At 38.2% G+C, this 23,685-nt stretch overlaps 1 protein-coding gene across 1 annotated transcript in view; it reads right to left on the reverse strand.

Moving 5' to 3' along the window:
- Positions 1 to 464: 464 nt before the first annotated feature.
- LOC137258747 (neuronal acetylcholine receptor subunit alpha-6-like) overlaps positions 465 to 23,685 on the reverse strand; it is a 28,310-nt gene continuing 5,089 nt past the window's right edge. Inside the window, exons 2-6 of the mRNA XM_067796436.1 lie at positions 4,140 to 4,282; positions 3,451 to 3,495; positions 2,615 to 2,720; positions 1,571 to 2,113; positions 465 to 862 (exon numbers count right to left, since the gene is read on the reverse strand). Of these exons, the coding sequence (XP_067652537.1) occupies positions 465 to 862; positions 1,571 to 2,113; positions 2,615 to 2,720; positions 3,451 to 3,495; positions 4,140 to 4,282 (1,235 nt within the window). The remainder of the gene's footprint in view (positions 863 to 1,570; positions 2,114 to 2,614; positions 2,721 to 3,450; positions 3,496 to 4,139; positions 4,283 to 23,685) is intronic.

A 23,685-nucleotide genomic window follows, 5' to 3' on the forward strand; every position in this document is an offset into this window, starting at 1 on the left:
ACAACACGTTACAGAATGTACATGGAGAATATCGCACACGTTTCGTTTTACAATGTAGGTTGTCCAGCAGTTAATGACGATCACATTTAACTCTGTATTCTCATCCTAGATCCAGCATTAAGAGTGATCAATTTACAAGCAGAAACCTTGTAACCTTGTAACCTTGTAGGATTATATCATATTCACTTGTCGTGATGTTTCAATGTCTCAAGGTTACAAAAGAAATTAGGTCAGAATAGGCTCATATAACATGAGGATGCAATGGCGAACACATTTTGTGTGTGCACTACTGAAATGCACAAAGTACATTTTCAGTGACTCATATTCTATTACAAATGTAACAAAAACATATCACGGAAGAGACTAAATATCAATAATTAACACATTATCACCCAAACAGTTTAAATCACTCGTAACTACTGTCACCTCTACTGGGGTTGCAGAAATCACCATTATTTTCAACCTCAGCATGTGAATAGGATGCCGAAAAGTACCGACACTGATATAGCAAGAAACGTAAAGCATACGAAGCAGATCTTGTCAAGTCGACGAGCAAGCAGGATCCATTTATCATTTCTAAGTCCATTGTTTTCGGAGTGTTCTTTAATGTTTTCACTTGATAACTGTAAAGCCCTTGTCTTGTCAGTAATTGAAGACAACTCCAGCTTCGGAGAATGACTTTTGCAACTCTCCCCAGTTTGTAGATCGTACGTATCTTCTCGTGATAGGTTAATCGGTCTTGAAGCCTTGGACATTGGAACTGTGATTTCAAAGTCTGGGGGTAATTTATGAATGCATATGATAATTCCATTAGCAACCACTATCAGCATACTTATTATTGTCTGTAGGGACGCATACATCACTGAAACAAACGCACATGTGTAGATTATATGACAAAACTGAATGAGCACTTAATAAATCAAACTTACACTCGAGATCAGATAAGATCAGTCCATCTCGAAATATTAAATGAAATTTGAATCCTCATGATCACATTATCATGTTTGATTATACCATGCGTACAGATCAAATTTATTTATGTAACGATAAAACCAAATAAAGCAAATGAGACTTAGAAGTAAGTCAGTAGTTTGCAAAAGTTTAGCTGAAAACATATGAAGCCAAACATTTTCGAGAAAGGGAACTAATTCTCTATAGATAGTACTCTGTTGGTGACTTAGAGTGTATCAAGAGTCACCTCCCTTTGTAGTGTTTAGTTCGAAGTTTGGTTCCAATTCAATTTAGCTCCCTTTTCAGGTGACGTATCCCTTAATCTCAGAAAAACTGACAAAAATATATTTCATACGTATATATAATTTTGCAACCAAAAACTTCTTGCTTGTTCACAGAAACAAAAAATATCTTGGTGACGTAACGTACTTATCAAATAGATGGTACCAAGGTCATTCATGAGGACCAACAGTCTTTCATTTCAAACCCAATTCAGTACCCATACAGTTACAGGCAATACACCCCTACATGGAATAAACAAATAAGTTGCCAAATGTGAGCATACATACAAGACGTAGTAGTTCAAGAAACTGAAAAACCTCTTATAGACGAACCTTACCCATCAAAGAGACTGTATCTGACAACTTTGGCATCGCATCACTTATGGACCCAATGAAGACCAAGTAGGACAACACCACGGTGATTGACAGAGTTATCTTCTCCCCACTCTCCACAGGTACAAGGAAGCTAACTGGACCGAGTAATGGAAAACTTGTCACTGGTAACACCATGACCATCCAGTAGAACGCTGGTCGTCTGTTGAGCACAAGACTGTAACTTATTGCCACCAATGCATCTTCAGCAAATTCAACATTGATGTGTTCGCAGTGGACCGTGGACTCACCGATGGTGAACTCTCCATGTGGCACAAAATATGACATGTCGATCCCATTGAGACGACTGGTACTGTTCAAGAACCTGCTTGTTGTCATCCAGGGAAGAAACATAAAGGAACAGGTCTGGGAGTCGAAGGGGTACTTCCTGGTGTCAATTTTGCAGCTTGTTTCACTAACAATTCCTGGTTCCCAAGTGACTAAGCCGCTGCTTTCTATATGAACGAGTGTATCTTGTGCTCCTAAGTTCGTTGTGTGAGAAACGGTATGTCTAAAGGAAAAGAAGCTAAATATTAGGTCGTACATTTGTGAAATTGGGCAACAGCTCATGATAATGAGCCAGATGTACTGAAAGTCAAAATGACATTTAGCTTGGAGACTACTCATTTGAGCTCCTATCAAAATATGACATACATGTATGTCCTTTGTCCATGGGTGACAAGTGTTTTATAAACGTAGTGCTTCATTTAGTATCGATATAGCTGAAGACAACGTCCTCACTTCAACACTTTCACCCCTCACTCACCCTACTCAACATGATGTCCATGTTTGGGAATAAGTATTGACTATGATATGATATTTTATAAACTGTGCTTGTGTTTTCATCCCTGATGGCAGGGCACGTTGGTCATATTATCAATATCTGTTTCAGACTGTATTAAGTATAGATCGACTATAATATTGGAATGTTGCCTTTTAAGTGGCCTTCAGTATTAGCTCTTCACTATTAGTGTGGCACATTCAATGATTATTGTTTTATACATACGCATTGACGATGACATAGTCGGGCAGCCATATGTTCGTCTGCGGCACAGTGATGAAGTCCAGTCCTCCATACTCACTGGCGTTCCATGATAGGATTCTGTCGTACCAACGCTAAAACAAACAAACAAACCAAAAAACGTATGGAAAGAATTTATTGAACATATTTACTGAATTTTTAAAAAGCCTCAATTCACCACCAGAGAGCAAAGTTTGAGTGATTCATATTTATAAAAACATATGTATGTAAATGAGTACTTTATGATGTATGAAGTATATGTCACAAACGAGAGGCGTTAAATATATCTCTGCATGCAATGTAATTTGTAGGTATTTTCATTTCTTATCGGTATATTCTACAACTGATAGTCTCTTGAACGAGGACAATCTGAAACCTTTGAATCCATAAAAATATTGTTGCTAAACTATGATCATTTGAAGGGTCTTAAATGCACCCATCGAGCGGTCGTTGAACCCCAAGACGAGTTTTGGTTTGCTTTGTAGCCTGCTTTGGAAGATTCCATCTTTAAATATGTATTTTATTACCGTGTTCCAGTATGCCAGTATGATATATAATGCCATTCCAACCGACGAACATTGACATGTGGCTTTGATTGGATACATTTCACTGTGCACTGCTTATCCAAGATCCATAATGGCAACGACACTCATATGCATGTTTGTACATGAAGTATACAATTTGCACTTCAATGTGGTGGCGAAAGTATACAACAAGTACGATGTTCAGGGTGGCAAATGTAACAGGAATCAAGTTATGTTTGTAAACAAAAAACACACACACTGAAAAAAATGTTTGTGCTTTATTTTAAAACAGTAAACTTACCAAGGACAGCATGCCGGACCATTTCAGTTTTTGAATCTTCAGATCCTGCATTTGAACATTTGCTAGATATTACACGTACACACATATGCTCACAGACACACACGTGACACACCTACTCGTCTATCTGTCTATCTATCTATCTATCTATCTATCTATCTATCTATCTATCTATCTATCTATCTAGAGGAACTGAAGTAAGGGATCACGTGAAAGCACATTTTTTCTTTAAATCTTCCTTTTGAGACATACAAAACTAGTGTAGAAACCTGGGAATATAAATAAACGAACACTTGAGCGTTCATGTGATCCCGTAGTTTTTCCCTCAGTACGCCCCCAACGCACGCAACCTACCCCAACCCTCCACCCTCGACGAAAGGTCGAATGTCTGAAGATCTTTGGTCCTTTAGTGGCAGCTGGATTTTTATTATCGGACTTTAAAGAACGCAATAATAGCATTTTAACTGTCTGATATGTTTTGTCCACGTTGTTGAGAAAGTTTGTAAGACGTTCAGTTGTATATATTCTGTACAAAAACGAAGATTTTAGAACTTGTAAGAAATAGTGTCACCAATAGCTTAACTCTTTATTCATGACGCCACACTCACACATACACTCACACACGCTCGCGCACGCACGCATACACACATTTGCCAGATTGATATTTTTCATTCTCAAGTAGTCGTACTTACCAGATATGCGATAGTGTTAAGCGCGAACCTCATATCTACCGTTACTGCTTCTGACTGGTTGTGAACAGGGCGTATGTAAACATCGTATCCATTAAAGATCTCTTCCTTCAACTGCTTGACGTCCTCCGGGGCAACGGCTCCGACTGATGCAGAGGTTGAACAAGAGTGTCTCTATATTAGTGTATTGATTCAACAAAATGGTAGTGTTCTATAAAATGCATTCAGTAACTTATTAAAAAGAATTCCTGAAGATGTTTAATGTCTGACGCAGAATGTCAAAATATGAGCCAGATATGATAAATGTGTCGTCGTGCACTTGGACCACGCTAACTTTACGGAGTGGTGTCAGTTCGTGTGAAAGTGTGTGCGTTTGTTCTAAAAAAAAACCCCAAAAAAAAAACAAAAAAAAAAAAAAACGCAGTCGTAGACATCATCTGAATTGTATGCAATTGTTTCAAACGAGAATTTAAATGGGATATTATCAGTGATCATGAACTGTTACACAAAAAGAACGCTTGAAGCAATTTACATTTCCAGGAGAACATTGTTATCGAATTTTCTGCCTTGATGAAGTGATGAACGATAAACCTAAAACTATTTCGAGGACCGTCTCAAAACATTCCAACTTCAACACATTTCATGTCTATGAAAAACATAATCTTGGTCATTTGCTCAGGTAAAATATATCTACTGTATCTAAACAATCAAATTAAATACTAGAAGATAGTCCTGACAACCAGACGCCCATGTATCTCGTCTTTGTTGAAACGAGGATCTAAAGAGGATAATGTCCCTGAATTGTGATAGTACAATAACCTTCACACTTCAGGCAACCCACATTTCCATGAGAACACTGGACCAACGTGTCCTCAAAGATAATATTCCTTATTTTATCCAAAACATAATAGACAATGCTCAAAGATTTGCATGATACCAATGTTTGGAAAGTTTCCATGTTATTTTGAAAGAATCATTAGCCAAGCCATATCCAAAATTCACATGTAGGTAAAGTGGTTAACGAGATATTAGTCACAAGTACACATTGGAGTCACATATTTCTGAAACAACTGCAAAAAATAAAAATAAACGATCTATCAAATCAACTCATGTAATATCATATAAAATATGATCACTATAGTATTGAATGACTTCCTGCCATAATCAACAGTTATAGGTTTGAATTGATTGATTTACATTAGACGGGGCTGTTTTTAAGGACAACTCCATTTTAATCCTTCAAAAACAGTGTCCAGATATTCAAGCTGGTCATCTTTAAACATATTGAGAGCTGACACTTGTGTGAAAATTCAGTATGTTATTTGAACCCTTGACGTCATATATGAATAAATGAACGCACTTAGAATAGGTTATGTCCTAATGATTACGTCATTTGAAAGGGGGTGGGCAGTGTCTCCGAAAGAAACTCTTTCAGTAAACATGAAGTTAGGAATCTCCTTAACAAGCGATTGTAGTTTCAAATTGCAGCGTCAGTTCATGCACATTAGTATCTAAGTTGGATTCTAGTGGGTTTTACTTAAATAAACATATAAAATGTTTCTTGCATATTCTGTTACCTGAAGTTTGTGATGCAATTATTGCATTGTGCGTTTTGGGTGGTACCATGATAAAAACGGTCAAACAAAAAGGGTACCGTGGGGCTAGAACGTCCAACCAGCAGTTATAGATCTGGAAATGAATGACCCCGGGGTTTTATTTGAATCTGTGTTGCGGATGTGTAGATGAACTGAATTCAGGTGAGCTGCATGTGAATACGTCACACACACACACACACACACACACACACACACACACAAACCAACAAAAACACACAAAAAATCATGACAAATCTTGCGTTGCAACATATCATGGACCGTTGTCGCATTTATCTGGGGTAAAAATACCAAATAATTGTATCAGTCTAATAACCCGTGGTCAGGTTGTCCTGAGTAAAAATGTAAGAGTAAATGTTCTAATGTCGTTCGTGTATCGACGATGATGAGCCTTTTTGTACGAATTATAAAAGCACGGCCAGAACACAACAGTCCAACCAACCGTTGATAATTTGGATACAACTTGGCAGCAGGGACAAAAACAGCATTTCAAACGGCAACATATATGAAGGTGTGTAGTTCAAATGTTGAACCCATATTAAGAGACCTAACACACCAAAGTTACTTAAAGGGGTAAAGTAATTGTTTCTAAATTCTGTTCGAAGTTTGTTTCTGTTCATGTTCATAACATATATAGCTCAACTACTATATATGTGAAAGCCCTCATCAAGAGTGACCGAACTCCAGTGGCATAAAGACTATGCTGGGACACATTAATAAACAGCGTTGTGAGATCTTTAAACTGTATTGAAATATGTTTTGTCAACCCCACTGACAGTCGTGAGCTAATGGCCTTGTAAAACCCCTCACAAAGGAAACACAAAGCACCAAAACTGTGTTTCTTTCTAAGTGACACACAGTATGTTGTCAAAGTTTCCGTTGTTGAATACATTCTATCGTGGGTAAAACCTTGTACCTACCCAGTAGTTAAAGTGTAGCTACCCAGTTTAGCGTGTTTCGTTTTAATATTGTGGGATCCATTTTTAGTAATTCTCATTTACCCGTCCCAGCTTTTTTTCGACCGAGATTTTATGGGTTATTTTCCCATTTGTCGGACGAGGAATAATCAACAACAGGGATAGGTCACTCGCTTGTTTTCTTTACCATATGTACTGATTAACATGCGCCTCGTCATGCTCCAACGCACACAATGACTTGGTTCGTTTCCAGCGCAATTCGGTTGCGTTTTACAGTACTTCAGCGAGTTCAGCCGACTGTATCAGTCGAAATGAATTAATGAATGAATTATAATAGGAATTAAGAGAAAGATGCATATGTGAATGAATGAAAGAAATAGTAAAAGAAAGAAGTACATATGTGAATGAATGAAAGAATAAATGCTACACCGCGGCCATCCCTTCCAAAACATGCTAAAGAATGCAAAACTATCTTTAGATCACATGTGTTAACACATGCTTGTTAGAGTCTCCCTGGTCAGACATAACAATTGTCAGACAGGCTAAAACAGTGAGTGAGTGAGTTAATACTTAACGTCACATTGGCAATATTTCAGCCATATCGTGACGAGAACATTTTGATACTGAAATGAAATATGTATACATTATAAAATCCTGTCGTCAAAGGACAGTAAAACCACTAGAGCATCACATTTACAATTAAAACTAGTGTGGAGAGTTAAAACAATTACCACTATTCGGACAATACAACATAAAATACGGGCTGTAGATCGCCAACAACTGAAGGTAGATCACCATACTAGGGACCATGGGGACTTACAGTACTTCTGCTACCTGCATGGCCCCAGATGGATTTACACCATCCCCTCAGCCGTTGGCGATTATACTGAAAGTTAGCCATTATTAAAAACAACAAATATACTACGATTAAAAGTTTGGTCGTACTAAATTTACATAGAATGTTTTGGACTTACGTACCCTCTCAGGAGGACAATAATTTTACAATACTTCAACCCCCCTCGACGGCACAGCCACTAACAATCTCAATTATTAATCTAGACTACCAATAATAAAATATTTATCTATTTACAATTCTGATAACAAATCTAATTCTTTTAAGAAGGCAATAATTAAATGAGAGCTGGTATGAGTAAAAAAATCAATCATAGTTCGTGAATTAAAATACTGATCCCTTGTGATGGAATACTCTACACAGTCAAGCAGGATATGCTTGACTGTGATTCTTTCATCACAAGGGATGCAGAACGGAGGATCCTCACCTTTCAAAAGGTATTCATGAGTATATCGTGTATGGCCAATACGACATCGCCGCAAAATGACCTCTTCAAATCTGGACTGACAAGCCCAATATATGGTTTAATTCCATGTAATTTATTTACACCCACTTGGGTGTCCCACTTCTTCTGCATCGGATCACGGATATAAGATCTAATGGTAGTTTTGTAATCAGTGTAGGGAATAAGAAGTGGTGTCACAGATTTCTTGAGTGCTGCCTTAGCAGCAAGATCGGCCATTGCGTTACCAGAAATGCCTACGTGACTGGGTAACCAACAAGAGACGATGTCGCATTGGCCAGTAGCAAGATTAATATACAATTCAATAATATCAATTAAAAGTGGATGTTTACAAGGTTTTTAATAGCCTGAAGGCAAGAAAGAGAATCTGAATAAATTATATATTGTTTAGTGTGTCTTTGAATATATTTGAGAGCCGATAATATGGCGTTTGCTTCTGCAGTAAAAATAGAGCTGTTATATGGTAATCTAGAAGATATTGTTCTGGATCCAATGACAGTGGCGCAAGCCACTGCACCACCGTCCTTGGACCCATCTGTAAATAAAGCTTTATAATTGCTATATTTATGTTTTAATTGATTATATTCTTGTTTGTATTGTAATTCATTAGTTTCTGATTTTTTAAATGTGGCTAGTGTTAGGTCGACTTGTGGCCTAACCAACTGACAAGGAGGAGAAGAAAGAAGACGGGAAGGTGCTATATTGTCCAGCTCAATGCCGGCAGCAGAAATAAACGATTTAATTCTGTGGCCTAAAGGCGGAACAAGAGAAGTTTTTCTGTTGTACCGTTCCTCAAAAAGGGGATTAAAGATGCAGTTACAGGCAGGGTTTGACTGATTGGAATGTAGTTTTGTCACGTACTGTAAGGCTAATTTTATACGGCGTTGATCAAGGGATGGCTCATCAGCCTCGACGAAGAGGCTCTCAATGGGTGACGTTCGAAAGGAGCCAAGACAAAGTCTAAGACCTTGATGATGGACTGAATCTAAACGTTTAAGGTTACTTTTGCAGGCTCCACCATATACAATTGAGCTATAGTCAAGTTTAGAGCGGACAAGTGATCTATATAAGTGAAGGAGAGTAGTCTGATCCCCTCCCCACTTTGAATTGGATACAACTTTTAACAAATCGAGCGCCTTGAGGCATTTAGCTTTAAGAGATTTAATATGTGGCAGAAATGTTAAATGGGAATCAAAAATTAAGCCGAAGAACTTGGCCTCCTTGACCACCTTGATGGGAGAGCCATTTAAGGTTAGCTCTGGGTCCTTATGAGGTTTATATTTTCTACAGAAGTGTATACAATTAGTTTTGGATTTAGAAAATTTAAATCCGTTTTCAAGATACCAGTTATTTCTTTTATTTAAACACAACTGTAATTGCCGTTCAATGGTGCGCATATTTTTACCACGACAAGAGATATTAAAATCATCCACGAATAATGATCCATCAATTGAATCATTTAAAACCTTTGATAAACTGTTGATCTTAATACTAAATAATCTGACATACAAAATACTGCCTTGAGGGACACCCTGATCCTGATTGTAATGATCAGACAGGGTAGAACCCACTCGGACTTGAAATTGCCTGTCTTGTAAAAACTGCGATATAAAAAGAGGTAAACGACCTCTCAAACCAAAATCATGTAAATCCTTTAAAATGCCATGCTTCCACGTGGTATCATAAGCTTTCTCGAGATCAAAGAAAATTGATACAGCATGTTGTTTATTTACCATAGCATTTTTCACAAAGGATTCTAAACGTACCAAATGATCAATGGTACTGCGATTTTTCCTGAAACCACATTGAATATTTGTAATAAGGTTGTTGGTTTCAAGATACCATGTTAATCTATTATTTACCATTCGCTCCATGGTTTTACATACACAACTCGTTAAGGAGATTGATCTGTAATTAGATGGATCAGTATGATCTCGACCAGGCTTTGGTATTGGGACTACAATGGCATTACGCCAGGAAGTTGGAAAATTGCCTGTAGTCCAGATATTATCAAATATATTAAGCAGCGTTTCCAAACATGTTTTGGGCAAATGCTTCGGGAGCTGATAATGGATACCATCAGCCCCTGTAGCTGTATCATGAGCCTGTTCAAGGGTGGTATAGAGCTCATGCAGTGAAAATAATTCATTATAATCTTCACCATTGTCCGAGGTAAAATTGATTGTTTTCTTCTCCTGTTGTTTCTGGTGCTTTTGAAATTCAGGGACATAATTGGATGAAGATGAGTGCCTGGCGAGAGTTTCACCAAGCTTATTGGCAATGTCAACCTTATCCGTTAATAAACTATCACCATCCTTTAAATGTTGAACGGTAGATTTGGAACCTTTGCCCTTTATTCTTTGTATCATATTCCACACCTTTGAAATAGGTGTGCGTGAATTGATCTTGGAAACATATTTTCTCCAAGACTGACGTTTATTCTGCTTAAATGTGCGTCGAGTCTTGGCATTTAAAATTTTAACTTTATCTAAATTGTGAACAGTAGGGTGTCGGCGAAAATAGTCTTCTGCTTTCTTCCTACTTTTCCTGGCCTGTTTACATTCGTTATCAAACCATGGCTTACAAATGTGTGGATTTACAGAGGACTTAGGAATAGTATCATCAGCAATTTGTTTCAGTGTCTCCGAAAGTGACTGGATTGCATCATGAGCGTCCATGAAAAATTCTGGTTTTAAGTTTTTAGTACAACTAGTCTGAAATAAAGGCCAATTAGCTTTAGAAAAATTCCATCTTGACGTCGACAGATCATCAGTTGGATTTATAGCAGTGATTACTGTCGGACAATGGTCACTACCACACAGGTCACCGTGGACTGACCATGAAAATTCATTAAGTATGGTTGGATCTTTGATTGACAAATCTAGTACTGAATATGTACCCGTTGCTGGATGTAGATACATGTGTATGTGTTCGAACCGTCGTTAAATATGCACAAGTCATTATTAGAAACAAAATCTTCATGAATTTTACCTTTATTGTTCGTATCGTTGCTTCCCCACAGAGGATTATGACCGTTGAGATCTCCCGTTATAACACAGGGTCCAGGCAATTGGGAATATAAATCCTGAAGTTCTGATAGCTGAAGAGTCGAGGATGGTGGTATGTACAAGGAACAGAGTGTGATCGTGACGTGTAAGGTTAGTTGGACAGCAACAGCCTGAAGTTTAGTTTTAAGAGGAACAGGGCTGTGAATGATACCCTGTCTCACCAAAATCGAAGCACCCCCGGTTGCTTTATCCCCCGGAGGTGAAAAACAGTGATACGAGTTGTACTGACGCATTTCAAACTTATCATCACGTTTAAGAAATGTTTCCTGTAGACTAAATGCTGATGGGTTTAAATCTTGAGCTAATAATTGGACTTCGTGAAAATTATTCCTAAGCCCTCTGCAATTCCACTGTACTACATTTGTAGCGTTACTCATGGCGGTTCTATTGGAGACCTCTCACGTGTACGAGATGAGGGTGTACCGTTATTTCGGTTTTGTGAAGATGGCGTATCATCCATCTCCAAAGGCTCAAACAAATTGTGAACCTCTACAGGAGTATCAGCAGGAGATTTCTTTGATCTAGGATTTAGACGTTTTCTTTGCGATTTTGACATTTCTCCTTTTGACGTTTCAACATCTATAGCTGTTTGAACAACTTCACCTGATACGTGACTAATAGTCTGAGAGGCAGACGCTGTAAAAAAGCCCTGACTGCCAGAAGTACTATTCACATGAACAGGTTTCTCAGAAGCCATCCAGGTCAAATCCGTTTGACACGAAGTAGAGATTGTTTCTGGTCGTCGTGAGACTGCAGCAGAGTATGTCACAGTGGGAGAGGGATTATGTTGATTCTGGCTAAGGACTTTGTTTTTAGCCTCCATGAAGGAAATATTTGTTTCATACTTTAACTTAAGTATCTTAGATTGCATTTGCCATTCAGGACAACATTTAGAAGAGGAAAGATGACTGCTTCCACAATTGGCACATTTAATATCATTGCTGCAGTCAGAGTCCTGATGATGTTCACTACAACGATGACAACGAGGAGTGTTTTGACAGGACTTAGACCCGTGTCCAAACTTCTGACAGGAATAGCAGCGGAGTGGAGTGGGGATATACACCTCCACTCCGATATTGAAATAGCCGGGTTTGATTGACTTTGGCAGAGTGCACGATGAAAAGGTAAACATGTAAGTGTGGCCAGGTACAATGCTACCATCCTGCTTCTTAACAGGAAAGCGTTTGACGGAAGTTACATTCTGATCCTTAAGTTCAGCCACTATTTCATCCTCGGACATGTCCGCCAGACAATGGGCTCTATCCCTAACAATGCCTCTACTTGAATTCAGAGTTCTGTGAGCTGAGACAGCAACATTGACGTTGGCAAATTGATGCTGTTGCAATAAATGTATGGATTGCTGTCGTCGCGCAAACTCAACAAGAAGTGTACCTCCTCTGAGACGTGAAACGTTCTTAACCTCTCCACAAATAGATTGTATTGTCTTTGATACTAGAAATGGATTGATCTTGAGTGGTTCGCCGTTGGTAGATTCAATAACTATGAATTTTGGCCAAGGTTCTTGGTGTGTTGGACCTGAAACATCTTCATTGCAAGAAAGATGATCAGCCTCTAAACGTCTTTTTTGTCGTTTCTCGTGGAACCAGAAAGGGTGGTTGACATGGTGATGATAATAGATTCAGCATCCCCGCTCCCCACCCGCCACCGAATGTCAACGAGGACAGTGTTGTACTGCAGTGGAACTCCAGCCTACAAACACTAAGGATACAGGAGTGGTATACTCCAGTAAATACGACATGAGTAGCTACATTTGTCTACCACTTCAAATGCTAGGCTGGTTTGGCTATTAGCAAGAAATTGGAGACATATAGAACACAGAGGTCGACATCACCAGATTGGCCCATGAGCCACCGCCTTCTGGCATAGGACTCTAGGCAAGTAGATATAGCAAAAAGGTGTTACATACTAGACGCCCAATAAATCAAATGTGCGAAAATACTTTCTATGCACAGGGCATGGCGTGACCAGCCGATTGATAGAATCGGGCCGATTCTACCACCCGTCTAGGTGAAGTAAGGGCCGAAGTGGTGTGTTGAGCAATAGGGGCAAAATGGTTCAGTCTCCTACTGCCCTCAACCACCAGGATCCCGTCCTCCACCGACACGGGACGCAACCCACGGCAAACAGGTTGCCCAATTTAGTCGCCTCTTACGACAAGCAATGGGGTGCTGTAGACACATTCTGTCCCGGGTCCACACGGGAGGTTAAAACAGCAAACTATTTGCCTGACTGCACAGTTGCCTGTTGACGCAGTATATCCACATCACCTAATTTTCCTGCGTAACCTTCGTCTACATCACTATCCTTAATATACTAAGCAGAGAGCACAGAAGGTCGTAAGTCTGTAACCACGTGGCGTCTCACTGGTGCAGGCGAAGTTCCCAAGTAGGGGTGTCCTTCTCTACCTTTTCCATTAACCTTTAAAACATCTAACAAGCTCAACGCATGCAACTTTTAACTAAAATGTGATGTTATACATATCATAAAAGTATTTTTAGGTATTATTCAGTTGATGAATTATCATTTTATGATACATATATGTATGACATGCTGGACAGGTATTGTGTATTTTGTGTTAATTTAACATTACCATTTTCATAATGCATAAAAAAGACACTCATTAATCTATCATTTGGTTTTGTCATTCTTTCGCACCAACGTGGTTGCTAAATCCCCTCTGATCAGAGTATATAGACTCTCCATACCAATTCACCCATTCCTCAGAAATCAACCAGGCATGACATACCCACATCGCCTAATTTTTTTCGAGTAAAAATACATAAAACTGGAGGACACTCTGTTAACTAATGGGAGTGAACCTTGTAGGGAGTACCCTCACTCTCACAAACCCACAGATTGAGGGGAAGCTGTCGTGTTTGTTGGGGATTCTTATGGTTTTGCTAAATAAATCGTACATGAACATGTAAAACATTTTGCTTTGATTGTGTAACTACCCACATTATGATATTGAGACCATTCTGATTTATCCAGTAAAATACGATTGTATAGTTTAGAGTTTGAATTTTGGCATATTTTACCGGTTTTTGCCACTTTTTTTATCTTTTTACCTGGGGCGTGCATATTATGCTGCTTTCAGTGTCTCATTAATTTGCTTAGATTTATTGATTTATTTGTTTTTTTTTGTTTTGTTTTTTACTGCTAGGGGCCCATCGAGTGACTCTGCTTTTATAACTGTAAATTTATTCTGACGCTTGACGAGCGGGACATGAAGAAGAACATATATGGAACTTCTGCATCAATACATATTTAAAACTAAAGGATTTGAAAAATTATGCTAGACCAATATTTTTACACAACTGATGAAATGTAACTGCAAGTTAAAGGTTCATAAGCACGTACAGGGCACATTTATACTACCCCATTTAAGAATGTCCTTTTCTGATTGATGCACGTGAGAATAAATCAGTTTTACCCTGCCTACGTGGGAAAAGCATGCATTAACGGTAGTCAGTGAACAGTCACGCAGTGATTCGAATCGACTATTGTCAGTACCACGTTAATAAAATACATGATTTCAGTTTGTTTTGGTGCTATATTTACATAACGTGAGATTTAAACAGTCGTTGTGGTAAATGCGGTGTCGCATTGTGATGAGGAGTACGCGGGGTTTCTCCCTCCCATTTTATCCACCGATGCGAATGGTGGTATACTCGTTTGGTTCACACCCGGACTGTCGAATTTGTAATGGAATACACAACCGGACTGTCGAAAAGCAGTGGAGTGTGACAGTGCTTAGAGCTGTTCAAATAACACCCGGAGTGTCGGATGCCTTGGAGAACTTGTGCCTGAGAATAGCAGAAGACACGGCTCTTCTCAAATTAACGATGGAGAACACATACACACAGACATCGGTGAAAGAAGGAGCTGTGGAAGCAATTCCTGCATGACAGTCGTCGCACGAACTGTAATCGAGAAAGTTGACATCGTGAATCAAGGGTCTGTGAGCAATGTAAACTGTATATTGTAACACAGTGGCCACAATAAAGAAAAAAAGAAGAACTTGACAGAAGGCTTCAGCGTCTCAAGGACCAGCTTCAGAGACAAGAGATTTCCATAATGAGCTGTGCTGATCTGACTGTCTACCTCGCTCGTAGTGACCACATTAAAGCATGTACTGTTTAACTTAGTTTGTTTTCCTTCATGTCCGGAGCGTCGAGCGCCACAAATAACGCCTGATTACCTCCTTACGTAATACCCGAGTAAGAAGATTAAGAGGCATGGTCGACTAGGTTTCTTGATTTAACTAATCTCACACGGCCTTCACCAACAGAGGGATTTCTGTTCAGTTATGACATTGCTGTTCCCCATATGTCTCCATCTACACATCTCCATGTTGTTGTGTTTTTTGTGCTTCGTAAACACTGTTTGGGACTGGTGAACAAACTTTACAGTTTAAATCAGTACCTCACCCATTCAACATATAATACAAAATATAAATGAAGCATGTGTCGTCATCCATATGAACGTGCACACATATCATTACAAATACAACTATCATATAAGTAAACATAAAAAGAGAGTTACGGTTTGTTGTGTCTGACTAGCTCTTTGTAGAAACGTTGAACAATTGTGAGAAGGTTATTGATACGTTAATTATTTTCCTGTTAAAAAAAGCTTTGTGTTCTGATGATATAATCGTGGGCGGATTCAACTATTTTCTGGTTTTCACAGTGAATAAGCTCTTTGTTTCCGTTCACCAAAGTCATTATTCACCACAGTGAGAAAAGGTCTATCTTCAAGCACTAAGGCAAACCATGATAAAGTATGGAGTACTTGTGTCTTCCTTGGCTTCATCTCCTCCGTTAGCCCCTCCCCCGAATCCACACCCCACCAGTGCGTGTAGGACTGTGGGGCCGTGTCAGCGACAATTTGGCTCAGTTGATAAAAAGGGACTCCTGTAACCCCGTATATCCCTCATCACAATGCCATAATTTGTCGGTGTTGTGTTTCCTATTTTGTGCATTCTGTAATATTGTATAGTACTGGTGAAGCATTAATGAAAGCAATATTTTGCTTGCTACACGAACCAGATTCTTTGAGAGTCAAAATATGTTTTAACCACATTTTCAAAATTGAAATACAACATGCTCACAATATCTAAATTGAAAAGAATATCGTGCCGGAGAAGGTTTTCCAGAGCACATGCACATAAAGGTCATTGTCTTTCACAGACTAATATGTGGAGGTCTTGAAAAAGGACAAAGTCCCCATTCCTGTTCTAGTAAACAGGGTTGTTCAACCACACATGCATGTATGTGTATATATTGATTTCAATATATGTACAGTAAAATGACAATAAATTTAATGCACATAGAAATTTACAAAAGGTCGAAATTCGAGATTATTCACGTGTATATATTTGTATATAAAGTTTGCATGCATCCCCAATATAAACAACAATATATTTAGACTCACATTGCAAAGGAGGTTTATACATAAAACCATAACAAATTGGTCAGCTTGACGCCTTATAAGACAATCAATTCGAGATTAGCTTTGAATGTGAGATATTTGGCTGCGCGTCATGCGGAGTCAGTCTTTTTCAACCATATACACTCGCGAACACCTGTTCATTTCAAACCTGGTGTCACCTAATGACCTAATGTGATCCATGGATGAATTGTGTACGTGACAAGTAAAATACACTTGAAAGCGGTACCTGTTGTACTCCTATACACAAGACCAGCGGATGAAACACAACTTTTTCGGCGCAAATTGTAGTAGGCGATTTGCGGAAATTGCGTAACTGAACGCGGAGAAATAGAAAACGTTACCGTTCTGCTCAGTGGTCTTGTCTTTGCGAGTTATGCTGAAATACTCAACAAACTGAGATACAAGTCAGAATGATGAAAAAGTGGAAATCAGTGTGTGGATTGAAAATCTCTCATGAAGTCGTTGACAAAGTAATATCTGTTCAGGCCATGATAATTTGAAAAACAGAGAAAGTTCTATGGATAAACAACTTCTTATAATGTAAGCAGCATTTCGGCGTAGCTGTTAACTCAATAAGCCCGAGAGCCACTTCACTGCTCAACAATTGGAACCCCGTGCTGATTGCCTGGCTTGCTGTGGCGAGACTAATTAGGAATATTCACGTCTGATATCCCTGGCAGGTTTCGTAGATTATACGAAACTGTCTCGTCATACGAGCAAGTCCTGATTGCTTAAAGAACAACTAAACTCAATTTTTGGTACTCTTTTCAATAGTGCATATGAAAGATTTCTGGTTAGTCATTTGAATTAATTAGATTATGGTTTGTTTTCATCAAGTTAGAAAATCAAAACTACTTTCTACTAGTAGTTAAAGGTCACATGCAACGTAAAACACAAATTTGCCGATTCTGGTACCTTTCGGTATGCAGTTATCGAAACAAATCATAAAAAATACCAATTCAACCTATAAAGTTGAAAAAAAAACGCAATGAAAAAAAGCCCGCGAAATCGGAGTTCAAACGTTTCACTAAATTCCTCCCAGTGCTGGGGGAAAAACTGATTTCAACAGCTGTGCTGCGCTGCATCCATAACGCATGCGCAGTGAATAGGTTCGCGGAGCTTGAAACAGTATGCATGCCCAGCGTCTGAGGTCGTGAGCAGTAGTCTAATCTTGGTTGTGTACACAAACAAGTAAATAATCTACTCGTTACGTAAAAAAAACTTGTTGATTGTGGTAAGAAGTCTCTCTCCACCTATATGTCTGTCTGCTAAAGACAACATGCAATACACAGCTTCAATCACTGACCACGTGCAATTTGAACTTAACGCCTATCAGACTATACGACATAAAGAAAATAAGCTAATTCATGACTCGTGCACCCGAGTCCCGTCTCTGCCACATTATGTAATTAGGCACGTGTGATACACATGACACATTTTTATGTCTATGGGTTGCAAACAAACTACATTCATTTTTTTCGGATGACTGGATCTGACGGAAACTGGTGCAAACTCTTGTCAGTTTCAAGTCCTGCTTTGTACTTGGACGAATGACAGATTCCAGCCACGCAGTAGTTACCATCTCTACTGACATGATTTTTGATTGGATCGAGCGCAAATTCAGAGAACATGTATTTTCAAAACCCAACATCTCTATATACATTCTTCATGGATAACGACTTCTTTTAGTGTATATGATTTTGTTTGACAACAATATATAAATCCATACTGAAACGACGCATCAAGTACACAAAAAGAAGTTGTTATCCATAAAGAATCTTACTTTCTTGTGACTGGCTATACTTCTAAAATGCCCATCAAACAGATCATCTTTCTGTACACATAATGAACCCTCAGCATATCAGCAAATAAACCAACCAATCGGAAGCCGTCGTTACACTTGAGTGCACATCCACCCGCTATGACTGGGTTCGGTCTCTCGAGGGCTTCGTTTCGGGGGAAGTAAGCTCAAGTACAAAATATTGCACTTGTGAATCGCGAATGTACGCTTATAATTTTGTTTATTTGTCTTTCTAATGTATAAGATATGTCATGAATAAGTGATAAATGTGTTTTAATTATGTTTGATTTTTTGGTTGCATGTGACCTTTAAATATTTATTTGAATCATGACCAAAAGCAGTTTGCATGACACAACTTAACGTAACATAAGCGAGGTCGGGGTCGAATTGAAAATACTGAGCGATAAATTTCTACACTTGCTGAATTTACTTGGTTTGTAACGTTCACTCACCAGTATGTAGACACTTGTCAATATACGTCTTTATATTTGGTCTCATGATCCTAATTACTTTACAATCATACTTGTATGCATTTTGAAACTTAATAAAAAAAAAGCGATCTGCGAATGTATAACGGGAATGTAATTTCTAGACATTTTATAGTTTGCCTATAGGAATCATAATTCGCACGCACGCCCTAGTGCCGTCTGTATCATTAAAACGTCACGACGAAAACAATATGATTCTGTTGAAAGCTACGACATCTCAATAAGAACAAAATGCAAATATTAAAATGAAAACAAATTAAAGTTACAGGAGCAATGTCAGGCTATTACCTTCTTCGAGGACTGTATCCATCAGTATCCACAAAAACGAGTGATACATAATTCATCTGCAGATTTCCCATGTTATGTGCCTTTGGACGATCTAATATACGAAATGTATCGTTTCAGGTTTTTCACATTGCTGTATAGTCTCATTGATCACCCAGATAGCACACCTGGCAACTAATTGCATAATGTGCGTCATTCTTTTAAAAAAGTAATTGAGTTAGCCAATAATGAGCAATCAATCAATGTGTTGGCGGGTAATCCTTTGAAAGAAGGGTGTTGTTTTTACATAGACACATGCACGACAAAGTGTATTCAGTAAAGATCAGGAAATGTTCATGCATAAACACTACCTTTTGACAAATCCCCATTGAAATGCGCAGAAAAGTAATTAATCAATCAGCGTGTTATCGGTTAATCCTTTGATCGATCCAGACACAAGAAATGCCAAATGGGCACCTTGGTCGGGTAATCTAAGTGGCGTTACCACTAATTATTCCTGTTATAAATTCATTAACTGAGCATCAAGTGAATGATGACAAATAACGTGTAGGTTTATACCGCCTAGCATGGATCACAAGCTAGTGACACCAAATGATTTTGACAGAATCATCTATGAAAACAAGGGTTGTAACTCGAAAACTAGGCAAAGCAGGAGACAAAACTAAATGATAGTAGAACATAGAGCTTTCAGATTTCACAACAGCTGTCGCTATTTCAGGTTTGCACAAACCTGTAAACGAAATAGTTTACCCCCTGAAATGTAGATGAATTAGACCCTCATATCTATACCTACTATTACGTCACGGAGACGTGCCGCTTTGATTGGTTGAAATTTCATTTGCGGCTGATAATTGTGCACTGTTGTCAAAAAGGTAAATATAAGGTAATTAAAGATCGAATTGAGCAGTTTCAATGACGGGGTTTCATTTATAACGATGTCAATTAGTGATTTATACATTTGTAACCCCTGGAGTATATGTGATCTTTAATTGTTTAAATGTGTTGTAAAGATATATGTTGAAAGAAAGCAGGTGTGAATAACGTTTCACGTACTTTTATTGCACTTTCTCTTGTAGATCTTTGGTGGTGTGTACATATGTATTTTCTTGTCATATGTATGTATTCTTTGTATGTAAGACATGAGACATACTTAAACAAACTGTCCCTCTAAATTGTGTGAGGGTAAATTGTACAAAGCATTTATGTCAATGGCAGTAAAGAGTTTACTTACATGTTTTTTAAAGAAAGAAGCAATTTCGCTGATACATTGCTAGTGTATACTGAATATTTTAAGGAAAGTACTAACACACTAATCTGTGACTGTGACAAACGGTCATGGGATGGGACGCCATCAAAGTTCCCGAATAGAACGTTTTCTTTATCTCTCCTGTACAATATAGTGGCTGATCTGTTATCTGTGACCAATCGTATCATCAGATACCTGTCACAGGGGAAATGTCAGGTGATGGGTCGGGGGCTAAATTTCTGAAGCAGAAGGAGACAGCTTGGATACGGATTGATTATTCGCCAGATTGTTGACCAACTGGTAGGCTGGATTTCGGCTTTATCAACTCTACCTGTCATGAGAAGGTTTGTGTATCGTGACCATCCATAATCGTGAGGATGCACGAAATGTACACACAGACCAACAAACACTTCGGCGAGTTTATTTCTTCTGAAAGGGCTCAAAGCGCTACAGTACGATTATCATTACCCCGGATAACCCAATCCAACCATTTAGCGCACACTAGAAGTACATCAAACATAATGACTTGCTGAACATTTAAATATAATCTGCACATTGTTACAAATGAATATCCTCATTGAAATACATGTATTATAGAATTCAAAAAGTCACACGATACCGATTTATTATAATGTATACACTTGCAGTTGAATCCCCCCAAATATTTATGAAGATGGGCATGTCTATATTTATTTTGAATGCAAACGAGGTTCGGAAGATTGATAATGGTCGTGATTCCATAAAACAGGTTGTCCAATGATATAACAGCGCATTAGTTTGTTTTACACTTGTCACGGGACAAAACATTCAAGGGCGTAACTGGACATGCATTCGGCCAGAGGCTGTTCAAATATCTCATTACTGTTGTCTGATTGAATGATTATACACATGAGTATCACTTCCGTTACTGATGTATTATCCTGCTTTTATTGACGATGAATCAATTAAGACTTCATACACGTGGTAATTACACTGGGTCAGATAATTACAGAATCACAAACAAACATAATGCTTATGTAAATTGCATTGAAAGATCACATTTCAAATCAACATTCAACAACACAAACGTTCAACAGCTTGAACAAAATTTGTATGGTTTATGTGTAATTCATACATTATGAGTTATCACTTCATATTCAGTTATGTAACATTATCAACTTTAGAATTATGAAAAATCAATAGTGAATGCTTTGTATGCCGTTGTCATTTCGCATCTTGTTTTATTTTTATTAGGTAGTAATTCCATTTAGATGCAGGTTTGCTAACCTTGTCACCCTTAATTCAAACAGTGTGCAAAAACGGTATTTTAGTATTCACTTCCAATGGCGAGTAACAAACACTTACCTCCTGCAACAACATGTCATACTCCCCTTTCTCGCAGACATGTGTTCATGTACCTCTATAAGCCTATCACATTGCTAACACTTTAATACTTCTTCTGATTAACGCAAACGGTAACCTCTCTCGTAAGAAAACCTAATCTTTGATCAGTACTACTAAATTGATTGAAATAATTGGTACAGTACGAATTTAAAACGTAAAAAGAACACGTGAGTCTCTCGCTGAATGAGAGATACTTTCTGCTGACGAACATTTGCGACTCTCGCTGAATAAGAGATGCTTTTTATTACCGCCCATACGCGGCTCTCGCTGTGAGAAGTTAATCTATTTGCCGCACATACGCGTTTCTCGGTCTTAATGAGTTAAACTCGTTTTCAAGCAAGTGATGTGTACGGGGTAGTCATGTAGTTAAACCTTTGCTTGTGGTCAAGGTCAAAATCGTTTGGTGTAGTAACAACGGTGTTGTTTTAAGGGATTAGACACTGGTTTTCTACAAAAAGGAAAAACGAAATGAGACACGTGTACCAGAATGTAAGTGAATCGATGTTAGCGACTTCACTCAGTGACTTTGGTTCATAAAATGAGCTTTCAGTTCACTCCTTCCATTAGTTATGAGCTTTTCAGTTTCTTAATAAAATTGCTTGCAATGAGAATGTTGGAAATGACAGTTTAACAACTTCATTTATGGCAAATGCGCTTCTATACTTCACGTCTCCTCCTACTTATTTTACGGGAAGACACCGTTTTGTAACAGGTATATGTTCATTGTAAGAAATGGTGAAAAGGGAGAATGCTTCTCGTGAAAATGAATTTTGAAAGACTGCAGATCAACAGTTCCAACTGTCTCAGCAACATAATTTCTAAAATACTTAGAGATCACAACTATATCTTTTAGACTGTATCAAAAACACCAATCTTGAATATATTACGCATTCCTGACAGCTTAATATAAAGATTACAGATTAATAGTATGGATACTCTAATCTCTTCAAGTAATCGTGATTGGATTGGCAAGCATAAACATGTATACCAATGTCGCTCCATACCAATAATATAATTACAAAACATACATGATAACAACACTTCACGTCCCGCTCGTCAAACGTCAGAATAAATTTAGTTACCAAAGCAGACTCACTCGATGGGTCTCTAGCAGTAAAAAGCAACAACAATAACAAAAATAAAAAACAAACACCTCCCCCACCCAACCAAAACAAAAAACCCTAAAAAAAACAACCAAACAAACCCAAAACAAATAAATCAATAAATATAAACAAATAGATCAAATACTAATAAACACCAAAAACCGGTAAAATATGCCAGGATTAAAACTCTAAACTATACAATCGTATTTTACTGGATAAATCAGAATGGTCTCAATATCATAATGTGGGTAGTTACACAATCAAAGCAAAATGTTTTACATGTTTATGTACGATTCATTTAGCAAAGCCAGAAGAATCCCCTACAAACACGACAGCTCCTCTTCAGTCTGTGGGTTTGTGAGAGTGAGGGTACTCCCTACAGGGCTCACTCCCATAAATTAACAGGGTGTCCTCCCATTTTATGTATTTTTTACTCGAAAGAAATTAGGCGATGTGGGTATGTCATGCCTGGTTGATTTCTGAGGAATAGGTGAATTTGGCATGGGAGAGTCTATATACTCTGATCAGAGGGGATTTAGCAACCACGTTGGTGCGAAAGAATGACAAAACCAAATGATAGATTAATGAGTGTCTTTTTTATGCATTATGAAAATGGTAATGTTAAATTAACACAAAAATACCCAATACCTGTCCAGCATGTCATACAGATATGTATCATAAAATGATAATTTATCAACTGAATAATACCTAAAAATACTTTTATGATATGTATAACATCACATGTTAGTTAAAAGTTGCATGCGTTGAGCTTGTTAGATGTTTTAAAGATTAATGGAAAAGGTAGAGAAGGACACCCCTACTTGGGAACTTCGCCTGCACCAGTGAGACGCCAC

Source organism: Haliotis asinina, chromosome 12, assembly GCF_037392515.1.
Source record: "Haliotis asinina isolate JCU_RB_2024 chromosome 12, JCU_Hal_asi_v2, whole genome shotgun sequence".
Classification (NCBI taxonomy): domain Eukaryota; kingdom Metazoa; phylum Mollusca; class Gastropoda; order Lepetellida; family Haliotidae; genus Haliotis; species Haliotis asinina.